This window comes from Papilio machaon, chromosome 7 (assembly GCF_912999745.1).
Source record: "Papilio machaon chromosome 7, ilPapMach1.1, whole genome shotgun sequence".
Lineage (NCBI taxonomy): Eukaryota > Metazoa > Arthropoda > Insecta > Lepidoptera > Papilionidae > Papilio > Papilio machaon.
Window position 1 is genome coordinate 1,047,961 of NC_059992.1, and position 19,129 is coordinate 1,067,089.

At 32.9% G+C, this 19,129-nt stretch overlaps 1 protein-coding gene across 2 annotated transcripts in view; it reads left to right on the plus strand.

Annotated features, from left to right (window-relative positions):
* LOC106715963 (CUGBP Elav-like family member 4) overlaps window positions 1-19,129 on the plus strand; it is a 423,044-nt gene that overhangs the window by 281,772 nt on the left and 122,143 nt on the right. For both annotated transcript variants that reach the window (XM_045678517.1, XM_045678518.1), the window contains one exon: window positions 14,774-14,822. In XM_045678517.1, the coding sequence (XP_045534473.1) occupies window positions 14,774-14,822 (49 nt within the window). The remainder of the gene's footprint in view (window positions 1-14,773; window positions 14,823-19,129) is intronic.

Here is a 19,129-nt window from a genome sequence, read left to right on the forward strand (position 1 = left end):
ACACCCCAGTAAAAGCTAGTATCAATTCCAAGCCAAAGTCCCGTGTAGTCGGATTTAATAAACGTAACGGCCAACTAAATCCGAATCGTAAAGCATGACTCATTCTCTGTAAAGACCACCCACGAGTACTTTAGTCGAGGTTTATTTTTATTTTAGAATGAATGTTTTAATTAATTAATACTAAAAATGGTTATAAAAACTGACCACTGACTTATATCTTCAATGTTTGACTTAAGTTGACTTTAAGTTTGTTGAAATATTGAAGATTTAATAAATTGTCTTCTTATATTTGTAGTAAAACAAGACTTTTTCATATTATAAAGTGGCAAGCGAGTAAGCGACCATCTCAATTCGCCGAAATACTGTAGTGACCGCTGCCCATAGTTATCTGCAATTGCAGATGCCTTGCTTACCTTTAATCATCGGAGGAGAGGACGCAAAGAAGAGACCTCTGCCAAGTCCAAATCCCCTTCCCACCATTTTCTCACTAGATGATCTACCCATAATTAAAAAAAACCTACCTGACAGTCTCTAATAGCGCCATCTATCAGCTACATTATAAAACAAAGATTTTTTTTAATTTAAACAATCTAAACTGTAATTTCGTATGTGACACTTTCTTATTTTAGAATATACTCGAAAGTGTAGAAAAAATTATTTAATAAATACTGATTAGTTCACTACGAATTTTATATTTTTTGTGAACAACAACCTAGATAGTATTTTTCATAGTTATTAGTCAATCAGGCACCTGTCCCTCCTCTTTGCGCGTTGGAATTGTTCCAAGGTACCGCCTCTCGCCTGCAAATAAGGTGGGCGTTATATCAACTTAGCTTATGTTCATTGTTTTGCTTCTCTCTAACTTATTACAATGATTGCTTGTCACGCGAAACTCACAAATTAATTTCATCACTCTTGTCTCATTCGTAAAATTAATAAACAAGATTTATTCTTGCGTCACTTGTTATGTAACTTGTAAATTTCAAAGCTTTCCAGTGATAAAATATTACTTCAAATAGAATAAATTAAATTAAATAAAAAACCAACCCATTTGAGACATACAATGCAATTAGGTCAAAAATGTTTCAATATCCATACGTGTAGCGTTGCCAAGCATCGGATAAACTCGGACATAGGTAGGCTTTTTGATTGCGTGTCCGGCCAAAATAAACGGTTGTCCGGTTTTTGTTAGGCTGTTTACAGTTCGCAGACGAGAGTGTACCTATTAATACTGAGACAAAATTCTAAATAATATAGGCTGTCCGACCTTTCTACCCAAATGTCCGGCCAAACTGGCTGGTCTGTCCGGCTTTGGCAACCTGGCAACCCTACATACGTGCTAAATTGTAGCTTGGTGACACTTTGCTGATATTTCAACCCGATTTTTTGTATTACACGTCCCGTTGTAACCAGTAAAGAAGTTCAACTTAAAATAATTATAATATTTGATTTAGAATTAGCTAGTACTTTTAAGACCCAACCATAAAAAAAACTTAGCTTACTTTAACTGTAACTTTTGAATTACATTTTAACTCAAACATAAGTTAACCCTTATATTAGTCATCACAAGAAATCATGATTATTTAAATAGGATTATGAGCAGGCTTGCGAAATGCGATCTTCACCATTAAATAACAAAATACTAAACAAAAGCAGTTTTGGTGATACTTACTTAAGGATAAAATATACTCTTTTTTAACAACCTTTACGTCCATAATATCAATCACCGGCAGTCAAAGGGTTAAATCGCATGTTTAACATGTATTTGAAGTACTACAGTTATTACATAACGTTTGAAAATAATTAAGTACAAGTTCAAATTGTAAATAAGTTTTAAAAGTAAATATAAAACAGCTTAAGGAGTATGTAATAAGTGTTAATCATGTATGTCCGGTACTCGATGGGAGTTTCTTGTTGGAGTACAGTTTGTTCGCAAGCCGCTTACAAAGGCTTTAACTTGACTGCTTCAAATACTCTGCCATCAAATTTAAATCAATATTGTTTACTGCCTGAATGGAAATTGTGTTTGTTATTTTATAAACTTACTGTAGATTATAACTTTATTTAATCCTTCCTCTTGATAAATAAATTTTTAATTAATTAATAAATCAAATAAATTATTTTTTATGCGTATTTATAAGATTTTTTTGAACACTTGAGAATATTTTCAACATTCCCAATTTATTAAAAACTAGCTTTTACCCGCGACTCCGTCTGCGCGGAATAAAAAAACATAGAAAACGGGGTAAAAATTATCCTATGTCCGTTTCCTGGTTCTAAGCTACCTGCCCACCAATTTTCAGTCAAATCGATTGAGCCGTTCTTGAGTTATAAATAGTGTAACTAACACGACTTTCTTTTATATATATAGATTATGTTAATTATTGCAATGACGTGTCATAATGATTATGACATGTCATCAACTGCTTGCAACAATAATGCAAGACACGTGCACGACAGGTGACACCACACATCTTGATGCTGGCTTACACTGGCCATTAGTCGACAGCACAACTTGCATAATGTGGATAAATTATTTCACATCTGTGTAATGTCTTTCTTTATACTAATTGCTATGTTCTTTAAAACCTTACCTAAATGACAGGGGAAAAATTAGAATGGGAAAATTTAAGAGAGATTAATTAATTTTGGTTTATAACATACTGGCTGTCGCCGAAGAATATGTACGCGCAGAATTTAAAAAAAAAGCTTTATTAGTAGCGTATGTGTTCTTCCAAACTATATTCTAAGTCTATGCCAAATTATAGCGAGATCCGTAGACTAGGTCTGGTGATACCTTCTAACAATCATACATCCGGACATCAAAACTTTCGCATTTATAATATTAGGCCCTTACATATGAAATTGGAGTTTTGTATGGGAGGAACAAAAAGTTGAATATTTTTTAATATAATATATTTAATTAATCAAAGTATGAACCATTATTTTCTATGCACTTTTGCCATCTCATAGGTAGTTCATTGATCCCTTTGCTAAAAAAAACAGTCGGACGGGAATCAATAAAATCTTTGAAGGCGGTTTGGACTGCCCCATCGGAGTTGAATTTTTTCCCTTGCAAGAAGTTATCCAAATTTCGAAAAAAATGGTAATCTGTTGGAGCAAAGTCCGGGGAGTACGGAGGATGTCTTAGACTTTCCAATTGAAGCTTTTCTAATTTAGTAGCTGTCTGTTGCGCAGTGTGTGGTCTAGCGTTGTCGTGAAGCAGCAGTGGCGTGGAGCGATTGACCAGCCTAGGTTGTTTAGCCGCTAGCTTTTCCATCATGGTTTGCAATTGCTGACAATAGACATCAGCCGTAATAGTCTGGCCAGATTTGAGAAAACTGTAATGAGCAATACTGGCACTAGTCCACCAAACGCTTACAAGTAACTTTTTTGGGGTTAATTTTCGCTTGGGGCAGGATTTGGCTGGCTGGCTAGGACCCACCATTGCGCTGAGCGCTTCCGATTATCGTAAAGAACCCATTTTTCATCACGGGTAATGATTCGGTTTAAAATACCTTCATTATTGTGCCGGTTTAGTAATGTAACGCAACAGTCGACGCGCGTTTGCCGGTTTGCTTCAGTCAATTCGTGAGGTACCCACCTTTCAAGCTTTTTAATCTTCCCAATTTGCTTCAAGTGAATTAAAACAGTTTTATCACTAACGTCGCAGCCTGCAGCTAACTCGGACGTGGTTTGCGATGGATCCTCTTCCACAATAGCATTCAACTCTTCATTATCAACTTGAGTCTCAGGCCGTCCACGGGGCTTGTTCTGCAGATCGAAATTTCCAGAACGAAAAGGTTGGAACTAAAAACGAACTGTGTTTTCTTTTGCAACACGACCGCCATACACATCATTCACCCTTCGAGTCGTTTCCGCAGCACTAGTGCCACAGCGGAACTCGTACTCGTAAATAATGCGATATTTTAAGTTTTCCATTTTGTAAAATGAGTGACGCAAACAGAAAAAAACAGAAGAAAAAAACAAATGAATGACGGTCATCGAACCACAAATACATGAGTCTATAGCTGTACAAATTTGAATTTGAAATTCCTTACCAAAGAGGAGAAATTCGTGATTAAAGTGGCCAGTACGAAAAACGCCAATTTCATATGTAAGGACCTAATATTAATCAGAAGTAAGATATTAAGATAACGGTGTGATCGAAATTAAGTGAATATACTTAATTTCATTGTGTTTGTGATAGCTGTAGAATTGAAATACTATGTTCCAAAGCTAAAATACCAAATCCTGACAACATACTATTTTTATAATATCACCAACAAACAGACTTATTTCTTTGATAAAGTCGTAATTCTAATAGGTATGTGTTTTATTCTGCATTAAAAAGTCACAAGTAAAAGTAAAAAAAAAACGTATTCTCAGTGTATACGTACAAAAAGTCAAAATATGTATTTGTTACAATGACAAAGTAAAGCTAGTTTATTAAAAAGCGAATTTTCCAGCGACACGAGATGTGAAGTTATCAGGATAGCTTTAAAAAAGCTTTGTGACGAGCTCGTTTCAAAAGCGTCCTTTGACTGCAGACTATTTAAACGACGTAGGTTATTTTTCGAAAATAATGTCCTGTTTATAAAATATAACTTATGCTGTGTATTTATTACTTAATGAATATAAAAAAATTATAAAAAATAATTAATAAATAAATACAGAGTCGCGGGAGACAGCTAGTATAAAATATTTTCGAGTAAGAAGTTTCCGTGTAGAGACGGGACACTCAATGCGGAGAGATGTAGCAGTCCAAGCTTCCTTAAAAGTAAACAATAGATTTAATGTTGTTTATAAGTTGTAAGTTCATTGACCCTATTTTATCAAGTGTGACGACTTGCTAATTAAATTAAACTTTTGCGCACTCATACAATAAGGTATAATTTGCTATGCGAACTATAATTGTGAAACTTTGTTATAAAATTCTTGTGTCTCAATGTTAGTTACCATTCTCCTTCTAAACGGCTTGACCGATTTATATGAAATTTTATATGCATATTCAATAGGTCTGAGAATCGGCTAGTATCTATTTTTCATACCCCTATTAAGTTTCTTAAACTACGCGCGGACGGAGTCGCCGGCGACAGTTAGTTAAGTTATAGAAATAGAAAATGCTTGGTCATTTTTATTCTATAAAGTTTGAAATATGCAAACATTAAATATATGTGATTTTTACAGTAAGGTACTTAAATTTGACTAGAAATCTAAAAGCTTTATACGTTTTTAAAAGTGGGCATTTTACGTATGTTGCCGATAAAGTCACTTTAGCTCAAAACATCTTAAGACAATTTCAAGTTAATGGGCTAACGAAAACATGTTTACAATAAAAAAAATAAAGCGTGTTCATATATAAAAGTGAAAAAAAAAACAATCGTCCTGAGATTCGGAAAACGACGTGACAGCGTGAATAATGTGTTATCACGGCAACATTCGCCCGGAGGCACGTTGGTCAGAAGCGGGTAGGAAGAAAATAGAGAAAAAAAATCTAGGAAACGATGATTTATGTAAAGTGTGCGTAGATCCCTTTTCTGCCACCTCGCGTTATCTCATTGCGTGTTTCCTAAATAATTAATGCAATATAGGGCATCGATTCTGAGGTGGCTGAGGGCGCGGGGCGGGGTCGCGCGGGCGCGGGGAGCGAGCGGGGGAGCGCGACGCACGCACCCCATTGGCCGCCGCCGCTGCGTGAGTGCGTACTCCCCCTGCAGCGTGCGTGTGCCTTCGCGCGCCGCTCAGTCACAGTCCGACCGCCGTCGCGTACATACGTATCGCAGTCAGCGCAAAGTCACGTACGAGCGTCCGCTTTTATCAACAGAGTTCGTTTCGTTTAAAATTGGGACTAATTCATCTGTCCATATGGTTCATCTCGTAGATATATTACGTTCGGCGAACGTTGACTACCCGCCGCCGCTTATTGTAAGTAAATAAACAATAAGTTTTATTGTTTTTATAAAGCTACGCGTTTTGTTTATGTTATTTTCAATTCTTATGCAGTTTTATTTTACTTTTTATTTTTCTGTTTTCTTTCTTTTCAGAAACTTGCTGCTGTTTTATGAGTCTTTAATTGTATCAAGATGCGATGTTTTTAACGGAATAGTGAGAAAAATAAACTTTTTTTACTAGTGAAAGATTATTTATTAAAACGAATAGGGTTTAATTTTAGTGATTTGTTCTAAAGGTTTTCATAAAGTGTTAAAAAATGAAGATGTAAAAAATTAATTATAATTTTGTTTGTCACCTATTTTCATTGTAATGCTTTAGTAAAGTTGTTAAAATAGTTTGAGTACAATATAATTATTTTGTTACGAAGATTTTATAGGTATTCATTCATAAGTAGAATTGAAATAAATTATTATAATAGATTTTAATTAATTTGTTTCATTTTTACCCAAATTTTATGTGCAGTTGATATTTTTAAATTATTATTTTTTTAATTGAATTTATACGGATATCGTAACACAGTCGCAATTAAAAAACTTTTAGTTGAATCTTTAAATAGATTTTAATTATTGTTATTTTAGTTTTTTTTTATTTTATTTTATTTGAAGAATTTATTTTTAGTTTATTTGAAGAAATTTACACAAATCATTAATGAAGATTTTCCATCTTTCTTCTGCAACTTCTAAAAAGAAATTTGTTAAGTTTATGACGTTCAGGTGAACGAAGTAACTTCGTTGCAGTATAAAAAATTAAGACTTAACTACTTATAGTATTTGTTAAAGGAAACAATTTCCATCCCGCTTTTAAATAATACCTTTAAATGTTAAGACACAGTTGTGACTTAGTTTCCCAGTGTTTTGTATAATGTTATGAGTTATGGATTCAGAAACTATGAGGTCAGTTGTAAGCACAACATAAAAAGTTTCAATCCTACCAACAGTTGCTCGGTGTCGAACGTTTTCCATCCACGCCCCATTACTCAGTACCGCTTGTGTCTTAATTTTTTATAAGTTTAGGGTTTAGTTGGCTGTCGATGATAGTAAGCAAAAGTTACTTTTATTTGGGCCCAACTTAGAGTGAAAAATAATAGACTATCATAAAGATGTTAAAATTTTAGATATTTAGATACCTAATATAACGGATGCACTGATTTTGATCTTGACCTTCCAAAATAACCTAAAAAATTGTAAAATGACAACGGCACATGGAACGAATAAATCTACGAAACCGATCAAACTCAACAATAAGAGAGTAAACTAAGTAAGTGGAATTGAACAGGATGTTACAAGGACAAACAAAAGAAAATGAACTGAAGGCATGGATTGGTATAGAAAAGAGAAAGAGGACGACAAATTAAAAAATGGAAAGATGACCTACTGAAAGGATGGAGAAGATTAGCGCGTAATAGAAAGGTGTGGAAGATAATAGGGGATGCCCATTTTAAAGGTCAACATGAAACGCAAATGGATAATAGAAAACTGTGCAGACATATCATGATTTTATTTTATACTTAGAAAATAAACTAACAATAATATACTTTTACACAATATTTACAACTGAATATTGTGTAAAAATGTACTTCAGTGATAAAAGGCTTTATCTATACCTAACATATGGATTTCAGTAAATATTTTCTACTAAAGTTATTTTCATAGTAAAGAGCAATGTAATAAGCATTTTAAAAGTTACCATCTCAACGTTCTCTTGAAGATTTTTATTTTCAGGTTCATAAAAGTTAACTGCAATGTCGAGTCGCGCTTTTTTTTATTCATAATCAGACCGCAGTTCCCAGTCTGGAGGTAAAGTCGGCCTTTGTCTTAAATTCTTTTAGTTCACAAAACCGCCGGCGACGCCCCATGGCCCCGAGCCAGTTATTTTATCAAATTACCCAACTTAATAAATTCTGTTTTGATTCAGGATTGGCCGTGGATTCGTAATTTATGATCGGTTTTACTTTCTAACAAAAGCTAATAATTTGTTTCGGAAATTTCTCGGCCGTAACCGCAACGACCTGTGAACTTTATTAATTTAACATTACGTGTTAATTTTACGTGTTTGACTTTCGGTTAAAGTTTGCTTGTTGTATCTTGTGTGCACAAGAATTTGAGCAATTATATACTTTCAACTTTTTTATTTTCTAAACCTCTAAGATATAAAACTTTAAATTTATGAAATTAACTTAATAATCACACACTTTTGATCAAAGTTATTACAAGTAATTTTAACTGGAAATACTGTTGTATTTTCAGTTGCATTTGTTAAAAAACTATAAAAAAGTACATTTACTTTATTACTATTGTTGGTCTCATTCTATCATATTCCTTTTAATATACCTCCATTAAAAGTTAACTCATAACTATGTGAATATAGTTTGAATAGAAGCCTATGATTAGGGAGACGATAATTCTTTCTGATATGTTGGTGCGATCGTATCCGAGCAACGGTGACACTCCGATTTTCGTCGCAAGACACTGACCACGTGTGGTGTTTATCTAAGTTGACAGCTGTGATGTCGGCCATGTTGTTTCACGCTACGTTCAACGTCTATAAATATTTTCCTATTGACAGTACGAAGCAGAATATTTTCCTTAATAGAAAACTAATGTTGGATTTAGTTTTTAAAATATAACCATTGAAATTAATATTTTCAGGATGACTTTAGTGTTTGTCCTTTCTTATTTTGTGATTATTTTTTTTATTTTATTAAATGTGTTAATTTATTAACACATTGACAGTAATTTCTGTCGTAACAATATAAAACATATAAAATCTAAAATAAAATCATAGTTAGATGAATAATTTGGAAAACAAAATCAATTTACATTATCATATAATACAATAAAAATATGTAGTTTGTTGAGACAAAACATTTGAACACGTCTACTCAAGACAAAGGTTGTTACCGAATGAGTTATTTGGTTAGAAACAGTCCCGAGCATCAAGTGAAGTGACTAAATGTTAGAGACGAAAGTGTACGTGAAAGCGCTCGTTAAGGGGGTACATTAGTGTACTGTTTTAGTAATCGTGATAAATTATTCCGCCGCTAACAGATAGGAATCTACGTACGTTAGTAATTGGAGCATATGTCGTGTCAAGGCGCGACGGTTTTGTTTATTATTTTGTGCCTTTCAAATGGACACTTCTTTTTGACTTAAACTTTTAATTAATGATTGTGCGTAAATTATTTTATGGTTCTTTTTATGTATGGGTTTGAAAAGGTCATTATAATAAAACTATCTCAGGACTTTAAAATGATACTGTATAGGTGAAGCCGAAATATTATTAATATTATAAATTAGAATGTTTGGTTAGAAGGTATCACCGGACGGTTGCATGGATTTTGCTGAAATTTGACGTAGATGAAGAACATATTCTGTAAGAACAGATATACTACTAATTAAGTTTTTTAATCCCGCTCGGATAGAGTCGCGGGCGAGAGCTAGTAAAGATATAAAAATAACGAATTATAATAATGCTTAGAAATTATTAAATTATATTTAAAAAAATTATTAAATTAAATTATTACAAATCTTTTACAGAATTCAGAAGATGAAAATTTGTCAAGTCTTCTTTAACTGTACGTTAAAATAATTTGGACAAAGTTTCGCCACATCTTTTCACTTTGTAACAATGGCGAAAAATTCACCGTTAAAAGAAATGCACCCACAATGCATCCCAGAATATAATGTATTGCACGGAGACGGCGTACATAGTTTATGGTCTATTCTTGTTCCATTATGGAAGGAAGCTGTGAATTTACCTTTTATGTAAATGTAAAATGTATGAGATGCAACTACCTAATGTGGAAAGGTCTTTATTCCTTTTTGGATTAAGTACATCCATTTGCAGTATTAGAAAATTCTGAAAATAAATTTCGTTGTTGTTGAAGTTGGTTCACGTACTGAAATTAAAAATTGATTTTTTTATAAGAGAAGGGGGCAAACGAGCAGCGGGAACAATAAGGTGTTTATTGATGCCTATGGACTTCAGCAATACCAGAGGAACAGCAGATGCGTTGCCGTTGGTATAGCATAATATCGCAATGCATTTGTCTTTTATACATATAAGCTATTCAAGTTATAACATATTAGTAACTTAAAAATTAAATATTTCTTTTACAAAATAAATTAAATTTTATTTTGTTATTATCCGAACTTTGACAAAATAGAACATTGTTAACATGATGTTCTATTAGAAATAATCACTATCTTTTGTGCGATAGATGTTCCTAGAATTACAGTGACGAGGGTTGGAAAAAGTTGATAGTTACAAGACGACTATAATTGTTGAGACACTTTCACTTGTTAGTTTGTCTTAACTAAGTTGGAGAAACAATATTATGTCCACCTAAAAAGTTACAAACAATGTAAACTTCATTGAGAAATTCCTCGATAATTCGTGTATTTAGTTAGAAACGTACTTAACACTTCACTTGACTTGCAATCTGCAGGTCCTGGGTTCGAATCCCGCCATGTACCACTGTGTTTTCGATTTTCGATTTACATATGTACATTTGGCCGACGTTCTTACGGTGAAGGAAAACATCGTGATGCAACCTGCACATATCTGAGAAGAAATTCAATGATATGTGTGAAGTCAACCAACCCGCACTTGGCCAGCGTGGTTGACTATGGCCTAGTCACCCCTAACTTGGGGTAGGCTCCGAGCCCCTCGGTGGGGACGTATAGTGAGCTGATGATGATGATGATGTACTTAACACATAATTATGTAGTTATTTATTTTATGTATATTTACAACTTTAATTGCCTTCATTAAAATCCTTTCATTTTGAAAAAGCACTTATTTTTGACACTTTCGAAATTAAACAACTCAAACCCAGCGTAGATTATTTATTTTTTCTATGTCAATAATAACACGCGTTTTTCAAGAAAAACAAAAATTAAACAATAACAAACAAAGTTTGTTAGCTTCTATTTGCTTTACAAAATATACGAACACAATAATCTCTACTAGTGTTTGTTCGGGCAAATTTACTTTGGAACATCGTATGGAAATTATGACCAGGGTTAATAAACAATTCTACATTTTGTACCTTTACGCTAATCCATTTCAATATATAAGTAAGCAAGCATAAAAGATAAGACAAATTGATTTGTTTTATTCTATTAGGGGAAAAATATAGACAAATGTACAAGATGGGATGTCATTCTTCTATTTCTTCTATCCCTTGCCGCTTATAGAGTGGTATTCTACTATGCCCCTTTATCTACTAGCCATGGGAACTTAAACTAAAATTGACAACCAGCAGATCAATAATCACTAGCCGATTCACAGTTCGGCTCAATTTCTACCTGCATGGAGTTATGATTTGCGTATCAAGCTGCGAACTGTAAGTTACCAGTCAGCTCGAGGCTCGTCGCTTGACATAATTAAAGTGCATTATGATTAGAGGTGAACTTTCAGTTTAGGTGTTGAGCTGCAACTCAACGGTTTGAGTCAAATTGATCTGAAATTTTGAACCGGTTCACAGCTGATTTACACATGTGTCATATTTACTAATCGCTATCTAGTAAACCCTGATGTCGTTTGTTTTTCTTGTAATTCTAACTTGTACTCTTTTTAAATAAAGAAAACACCATTACACAAAATTTCTTCGAGTATTGAATCTTGATCCATTATAATGAGATAAATAATATAATTATTTAAACAATAATTTAGAAGTCTCCAAACAAACCTAAAACTAACTATTGTACAGTGCAAATATTTGTGTTGATGTGGAATTGCATCAAAGACCGATGTCTCTACGTCACTGCTTACCACAACGTCAAGCCTTGTTTGTCTTGTTTGCTTAGACCGTGTCATAACAAGCAATGACAACGTTATAATACTAATAATCCGTTAAGATCTCATGTAAATTATTGTCTAATACTTGCTTGGTATACAGATAATGAAAGATTAACCACATCATCCAAATTTATGCAGAATTCCAACATGAAATTAAATTTTAAAGGAAAGACAGGGTTATATTAGACTTGACTAATTCAAGAGGGTCTCGGGATCTCCAAAGCATCGCACCAGGACTGCATAACCTAACCTACGTTAACCAATATCCATACCATTAAATATACCTTTTAAAAGTATAGTCTACGATTGAACTATTCTTTCTAACTAAATATAAAGATCATCATTGTAACCTAATATTGTATCCGCAAATTAAAATGCAAAACTAACTCTCTAAGGAAGAGAAATTTTCATAATAGGATCAAGCAAAAAAGTAAGTTTCACTTACAAAAACAATTCTGGAAGAGTTTACGTGAAACGAAACGATATTACTTGCTTCATTTATAAGCTGAAAACGAGGGAAAGAGAGAAACATATGCGGCTTGAAATGGGCGGGGCCTCACACAGACTTTAGGTAGAAATATTAGGCTTTTGCTGTAAAAACTATTTACTAAAACTTTATGATGCATGAAACTGACCTCAATTTTTAACACAGGAAACGCAATTCCATCACATCGCCCTAGAGGAGAGTCGACACAAGTAACAAAGTAATTTTTGCGTCACACATTTCAAAATAATTTAATGTTTTTAATCAAAGAAATGAACAGAATTCAATAAAAATAAGAAAAATATAAATTAAACACCAGCTAGGAGTATCAGCAGAGGTATAGTAGTTCCATAAAATTATTTATAGACAAGAATGCGTACAATGTAAAATCACTTTTAAAAAATCACTATCTATACAATTAAAATCGATATCATGATAGTAAAATCGATTTTATAACACGTAGACAATTAAATAACATCGATAATTCGGTATCCGGATCGCAGTAGATTCGGGCTTCGTCTCTATTTTCAAATCGTTGCCATCGCTCTGTGTCATTAGGACGTCGACCGCATCGGAAATTGTCCCTGGTGTTGTGTGCCTATGTCATTTATTTAAATATACAGCAATTCATTACATTCAGATGAAATGATGTTTAAATATTTAGGTTCTTAAATTTAAACGGAATCATAAGAAATAATAAAAAAAGGTTAAGCGATTTCAACATTTCGACCAATTAAGTTACAAAGAAAGACTTGAAAATGAATAAAAGATCTCTGTCTATTGTATAATTTAAAAAGACAAAATTATTATTACCATAAACCCTTTTACTATTGGCTCTTGAAATTCAAGTAGCATTTTAGGACCCATCTCGTCGCAGTAACAAGGTAAAACTCGGCGGACGAAAGGTTAAGAGGTCTGAAGTCTAAGTCTTAATAACAGAGGTCGCTGGCCTTTGTACTGTTGATGCCAACTTAAACAATGGTATCTTATTTTCTCAGGTACCCTACAGATGCTCGGATTTTTCAAATGGATCTAGAGATTGTTAAAATACATAAAATTCGCTGTCGGATTTACATCATGGAATTTAAAAAATGCATGTTATTTTCTACTAACGAATTATCCTACCTATAAAACTAGAATTTAAATACAAGTATAGATATTATTTGAATGGTGGTTTTATAGAGTAAAAAGTAAATTTAACGCATAAACATTTATACATATTTTATGTTTTGATAGCCAAATAAAAAGTGATGATAAAATTTGACTACATATTTATCAATTAATTTGTTTATATTCATTAACTAAGCTAAGCATGTACTTGTGGTAAGCTTGTTGAATGACAATAAAAACGTGTTTAAATCTGTTCGTATGTAGTCGCATGCTAATTTACATTAATCAACTACAGGTTTTGCTATTGTTTAATTAAATTAGTATTATTAAGTAGTTATATTGATTCATAGTAGAACCTTCAAAAACCAACACGACCTAGACATTGAATTCATTTGGCTCACCTCTCTGACTTATTCAACTTTCATAAGTAATATTGCAAATAACTTAAATTGCTTGTCTACTAAATTCAGTAGGATTGAAGTTACGCCCAAGCACTAACATAAATCATGTTTTACAAACTTAATTAACTTGATCAAAATTTTCCTATTTTATAAACTTTTTAAACTATTGGTTAATACAAGCATTTTATAAGTTTTAAGCAAACGCTTCTTGTCTAGCTGTCGTTCGCGACTCCGTCCGCGAGGAACTAAAGAAAAAAAACTTAAAGAAGTACAATAGTATTTATGCATCAAAACTTTCGCATTTATAATATTGTTAAGATAAATATTGCCTATGTTACTCAGTGATAATGTAGCTTTCTAATGGCAAAAGAATTTTTGAAATCGGTCGAATAGTTTTTGAGTTTATATTTTACTAGCGACTCGCCCCGGCTTCGCGTGGGTGCAATGCAAAATATACCTACTACAGAATGTCCTTATACACAACGTTCACAGCGTTCACATTAGAAACCTTTAAATTTATCAGTGTTTCTCTACTATATTATGCATTTATTATACATACAAACCTTCCTTAAGAATCACTCTATCTATTAAAAAAACCGCGTCAAAATCCGTTGCGTAGTTTTAAAGATCTAAGCATACATACGGACATACAGCGAAAGCGACTTTGTTTTATACTATATTTTATACATTTTTTAAATAAAACCTTTACTTACATTTACAATTGGTTCTTTTTCAGTAATTTATTGTTGAACTTATTTTTTTTATATCATAAGATGGCAAACGAGCAAGCGGTCACCTGAGTCCGTAGACAGCTAAGCGACCGCTGCCCATAGACATCCGCAATTGCAAATGCGTTGCCTATCTTTAATCAACATAGGAGGGGACGAATATGAAGAGGTTATATCCTCTTTTCCGTAAAATCATTCTTTCCTTATAAGAAAAGGGTGGGAAGAGAACGTGGTCTTAATAAGAACGATATTTTTTTGCATATTTATTTATATGTTTTTTTTATTTTTTTCAGATGAACCGAGCAATACAAGTGAAGCCGGCGGACAGTGAAAATAGAGGAGGTAAATATAAAGAACCTAATTAATATTATTAGTTAAATAATTTAGTTTTTAATACATTGAAATATCGTGCTCTATCTCATTTTATCTGATTAAAAAGATCCCATACGTACAAGAATAGGATTCATTTGTTTATCAATTTAGGCATATCTGGAAGTAAAATAAAATTAGTTCTCCTCATTAAAAAAAAAAAAAACAATATTTTGAAAGTGCAAATTCAAAGGTAACCAATGGTTATGTAACAATTTCTGACGATATGTGTCAATAGATAACATTATTAATAGACCTATTAAAAACTTACCACAGAGCAAACAAACACATGATTCTAGAAATTATAGATGAAGTACCGGACGATCATTAATAACGATTTTCTCTAAGACTTATCTACAATGAAGCATAAGAATAATCTAATATTGCTTTTGTTATGTTGTCTTAAAAAAAAAACTGAAGTCCGATAAATAAATAAGCCCCATCGTACACAAGACAACATAAATATTCTAATATTGCATTCTTGCGTTGCGAGTATCGCGTTGCGAGCGCTCGGTACACACATCGTTGAAGCGTCGATGCGAGTCGCCTATTCAATCAATACACGCATAGCAGCTACATATTAACTGTGTAGATTTCCGCTGTATTGAAAATTATATTGACAAACAAGTTTCATGCGACTAGTGTTGACGAAGATAGAACTATGAAAATTTACATCGCCTTGTGTACGAAGGGCTTTAGTAACCAACGCAATGTTAGATATCAATTTTATTATAACTAGATTTTAACTATAGTTACCAACAAATATATAAATAGCATAGAGTTCAACATTCAATCCTATTTCAGTAGCCAGTATTAAGAGGTACACCGCATGAAGTTAAGCGTAAAACGGTAATAGCATAACTAAATTCGAACACTCGACGATTAAATTCAAAATTCGTTCCAAAATTCATCGCTTCATATACTCGTATAGAGGTAGCATCAAACACATCATTCCATATTTGTCTGCGTATAACACGACCAATTTATAAGGAAACGAAACTTATAACAATTGGTTTATTACAATGATTGATAATAAAATTTATAAATGCGTTATTTGCTCATAGAAGTCCATTACTAGCTAACAAGTTCAATGCGTCGCGACTTGCACTTTCCCTTTTAACGTAAAAATGACGTCATAGTTTACAAAGTAAGTAAATCAAACTATATATGTCAGATATCGTTTAAGGCACTAAAATATTAATATTAAGATGTAGGGCGTGTTTTGGAAAGTCACGTGGCCCGGGTCTGAGAGGCTCGTTGGATAATAGACACGTCTGCCCTCTTCAATTGAAGAGGGTTGCTTTTAGCTTACATTCAACCGCAATGACAAAAATAAGTATCCAAGTGAAAAAGTTAAGGCAAAAATTAATTTCATCAGCTGTTGATATTTACGATGACTATTACGTGCTCCATATTTAAACTATAATTTTTTTTTTCATTATAAATTTAATTTATACAAAACTAGCTTTTACCCGCGACTCCGTCCGCGCGGAATAATAAAAAAAAAAAAAAGAAAACGGGGTAAAAATTATTTATTTATCCTATGTCCTATTCCTGGTTCTAAGCTACCTGCTCACCAATTTTCAGTCAAATCGATTCAGCCGTTCTTGAGTTATAAATGGTGTAACTAACACAACTTTCTTTTATATATATAGACTAGATTTTACCCGCGACTCCGTCCGCGCGGAATAAAAAAAAATAGAAAACAGGGTAAAAATTATCCTATGTCCGTTTCCTGGTTCTAAGCTACCTGCCCACCAATTTTCAGTCAAATCGATTCAGCCGTTCTTGAGTTATAAATGGTGTAACTAACACAACTTTCTTTTATATATATAGATAGATAGATTTAATGTTCGATGTTGGGAAATCGTCGAAAATTCGAACAATTTATTTCTATCGAAGTATTCATATTTTATGCAAGGGGAAACTCTCGAAGGCCCATCGTGACCATTAAAAGATTAAATATTAATGTTGCATGTTCACCAAATTGAATAACGTCTTAGAATTGAAGCGATTGTTATTTAAGACGTCAGAATGAGTGACAAGGGGTATAGGTTGTCTGGAAATATTGAATTGTATATTACTACTTCAATTATCATGTTACACCCACGTTAACTGTTTGTCCTTATTTCAACATATCCAAAATAACGATGTATCCTATGTATAAGGGCCAAAGTAACAAATTTATGATTTTTACTTTTTTCGTGTTAAAAGCTACCTCTAAGTTAAAAACATGCACTAAACGAAATGCACATTTACAGATGTAAATGTTTTTTTTTGCTGAAGTAAAAGTGTCTATTTTCTTATATGGTTGAAACTTTGACAGCCTCTCCTGAAAACTTGTCAATTTGCACGTTAGTCCTTTTTCGTTGTTATTTTGTTGTTATTTAATAAAAACAAATATAATTGTTGTAGTAAATGACCAACAAATATTTCAGATGAAGTGAAATGGACAATTTGAGGACGATTTCATCAGATATATCAATAATATTGGTAGATGTATGTCCCGAGCCCTCAGACCCGGGACGGTTTAATAATTTAGTCGGTGGCCATCGTCAAATAGATCCCAACCGAACCCCTAAGGAAATTATAGAAACTTAAATATGGAATATGTTAGTGAAGGGACAGGGTAATTAAAACCTATATTAATATCGATTATAATATTCAAATCCAAAATTTTCAATAACGTCTTCGAATGTAGAAATTAACAAAATCTGAATGAAATAAAACATTACATCCAAAACATTTTATCCGTAACTAGCTTTTACCCGCGACTCCGCCCGCGCGGAATAAAAAAAATGCACACAAGATAAAAAAGTTCCTATGTCCGTCTCCTAGTTCTAAGCTACATCCCCATCAATTTTCAGCTAAATCAGTTCGACCGATCTTGAGTTATAAATAGTGTAACTAACACGACTTTCTTTATATATATATATAGATAATTTAACATTACGACAATCACAAAGATTATTTTTAGGAATCATGAATGTAATCGTTCGATCATTTCGATAACTTACACCTTGTTAGATATTGATAGACAATTCGCGCGACACATGAAATAATCGTGCCCTCAAATAGGCGACATGACAAATTACCTTCTTCACAGCCTAATGACCCTTGCACCCAATCATCTAGCGCAGTAACACGCACGCCGCGCCATCTATCGAAATCTTTCACTGTATTATTCATAATTCATCGATAATTTAGGTGACGGGACATCACTAAAGCATAGCTTTGATGAGGTCAGTATAATTACACTTACTGGTCGGACTCAACTTAAATATGATTGGTGCGTAAAATATGCTTATAGATATTTATGTACTTACTAAATTTATCAACTAGCATATCCAGACATATGTGTTCAAGATCAACATTGTTTTTGACACAAGTAAAATATTTTTTTGTTTGTTTGTTCGCATTAAATCTTCGAAACTACTGAACCGATTTGAAAAATGGTTTCACTGTTGAGTAGCTAACACTATCCCCGGATGACATAGGCTACATTTATTTCTAGATTTTTTTACAAATTCTGGGTAGAAGAAAGGACTATTACAATATATATAGTAATGTTACAATAATATAATCAAGCTAAACGTCAACATACTATAAATAAATCACACATCAATTAAATTGCCTCTTAAAATTTAATTTCACTTCTACCCAAAAAGCGTACAATTACGTCACGCGCTGCGATGAGCTATAGCTAGTATAATTTAATTTCCTAATACCGCCGCCATGTCGACGAGTTTACACAACCGAATTGCCGGCAAATATAACTAATTGATGTAGGCACTCATTAGAATTACGTTGTAAATATGAAGGCACGGAATACTTTCATGAATGAGCCATTGTTAACTTTGCGCCGGACTTTATTCAACGAACTCGGCACGCCATCTATTCGATTAGTGTTCCAAATGCCTGTGATGATATTTTGAAGCCATTAATCATGCCACAACGGTTGTACTCGAAATATTTATTAGGTTGCCTATGAATTTCTAATATAGTTTATTATGAATCAATCATAAAATGAAAATAAATTAGTTGCTTTATATATGTACTGAACGATTTAGTAAAGTAAAATTACTGGTAAGAAAATCAGAATAAAATCATAATAAAGCAACGACCAATCAGTATCGAATAAATGATAAATAAATTCCAACTATAATCAAATTAGATTAATTAAATTTTAATAATTTATTTTTAAATACAGAACGAAATTATATTAATAAAACAAATTACTATTAAAAGTTTAAAAGCTTAAATTGTTAAACTATAATATG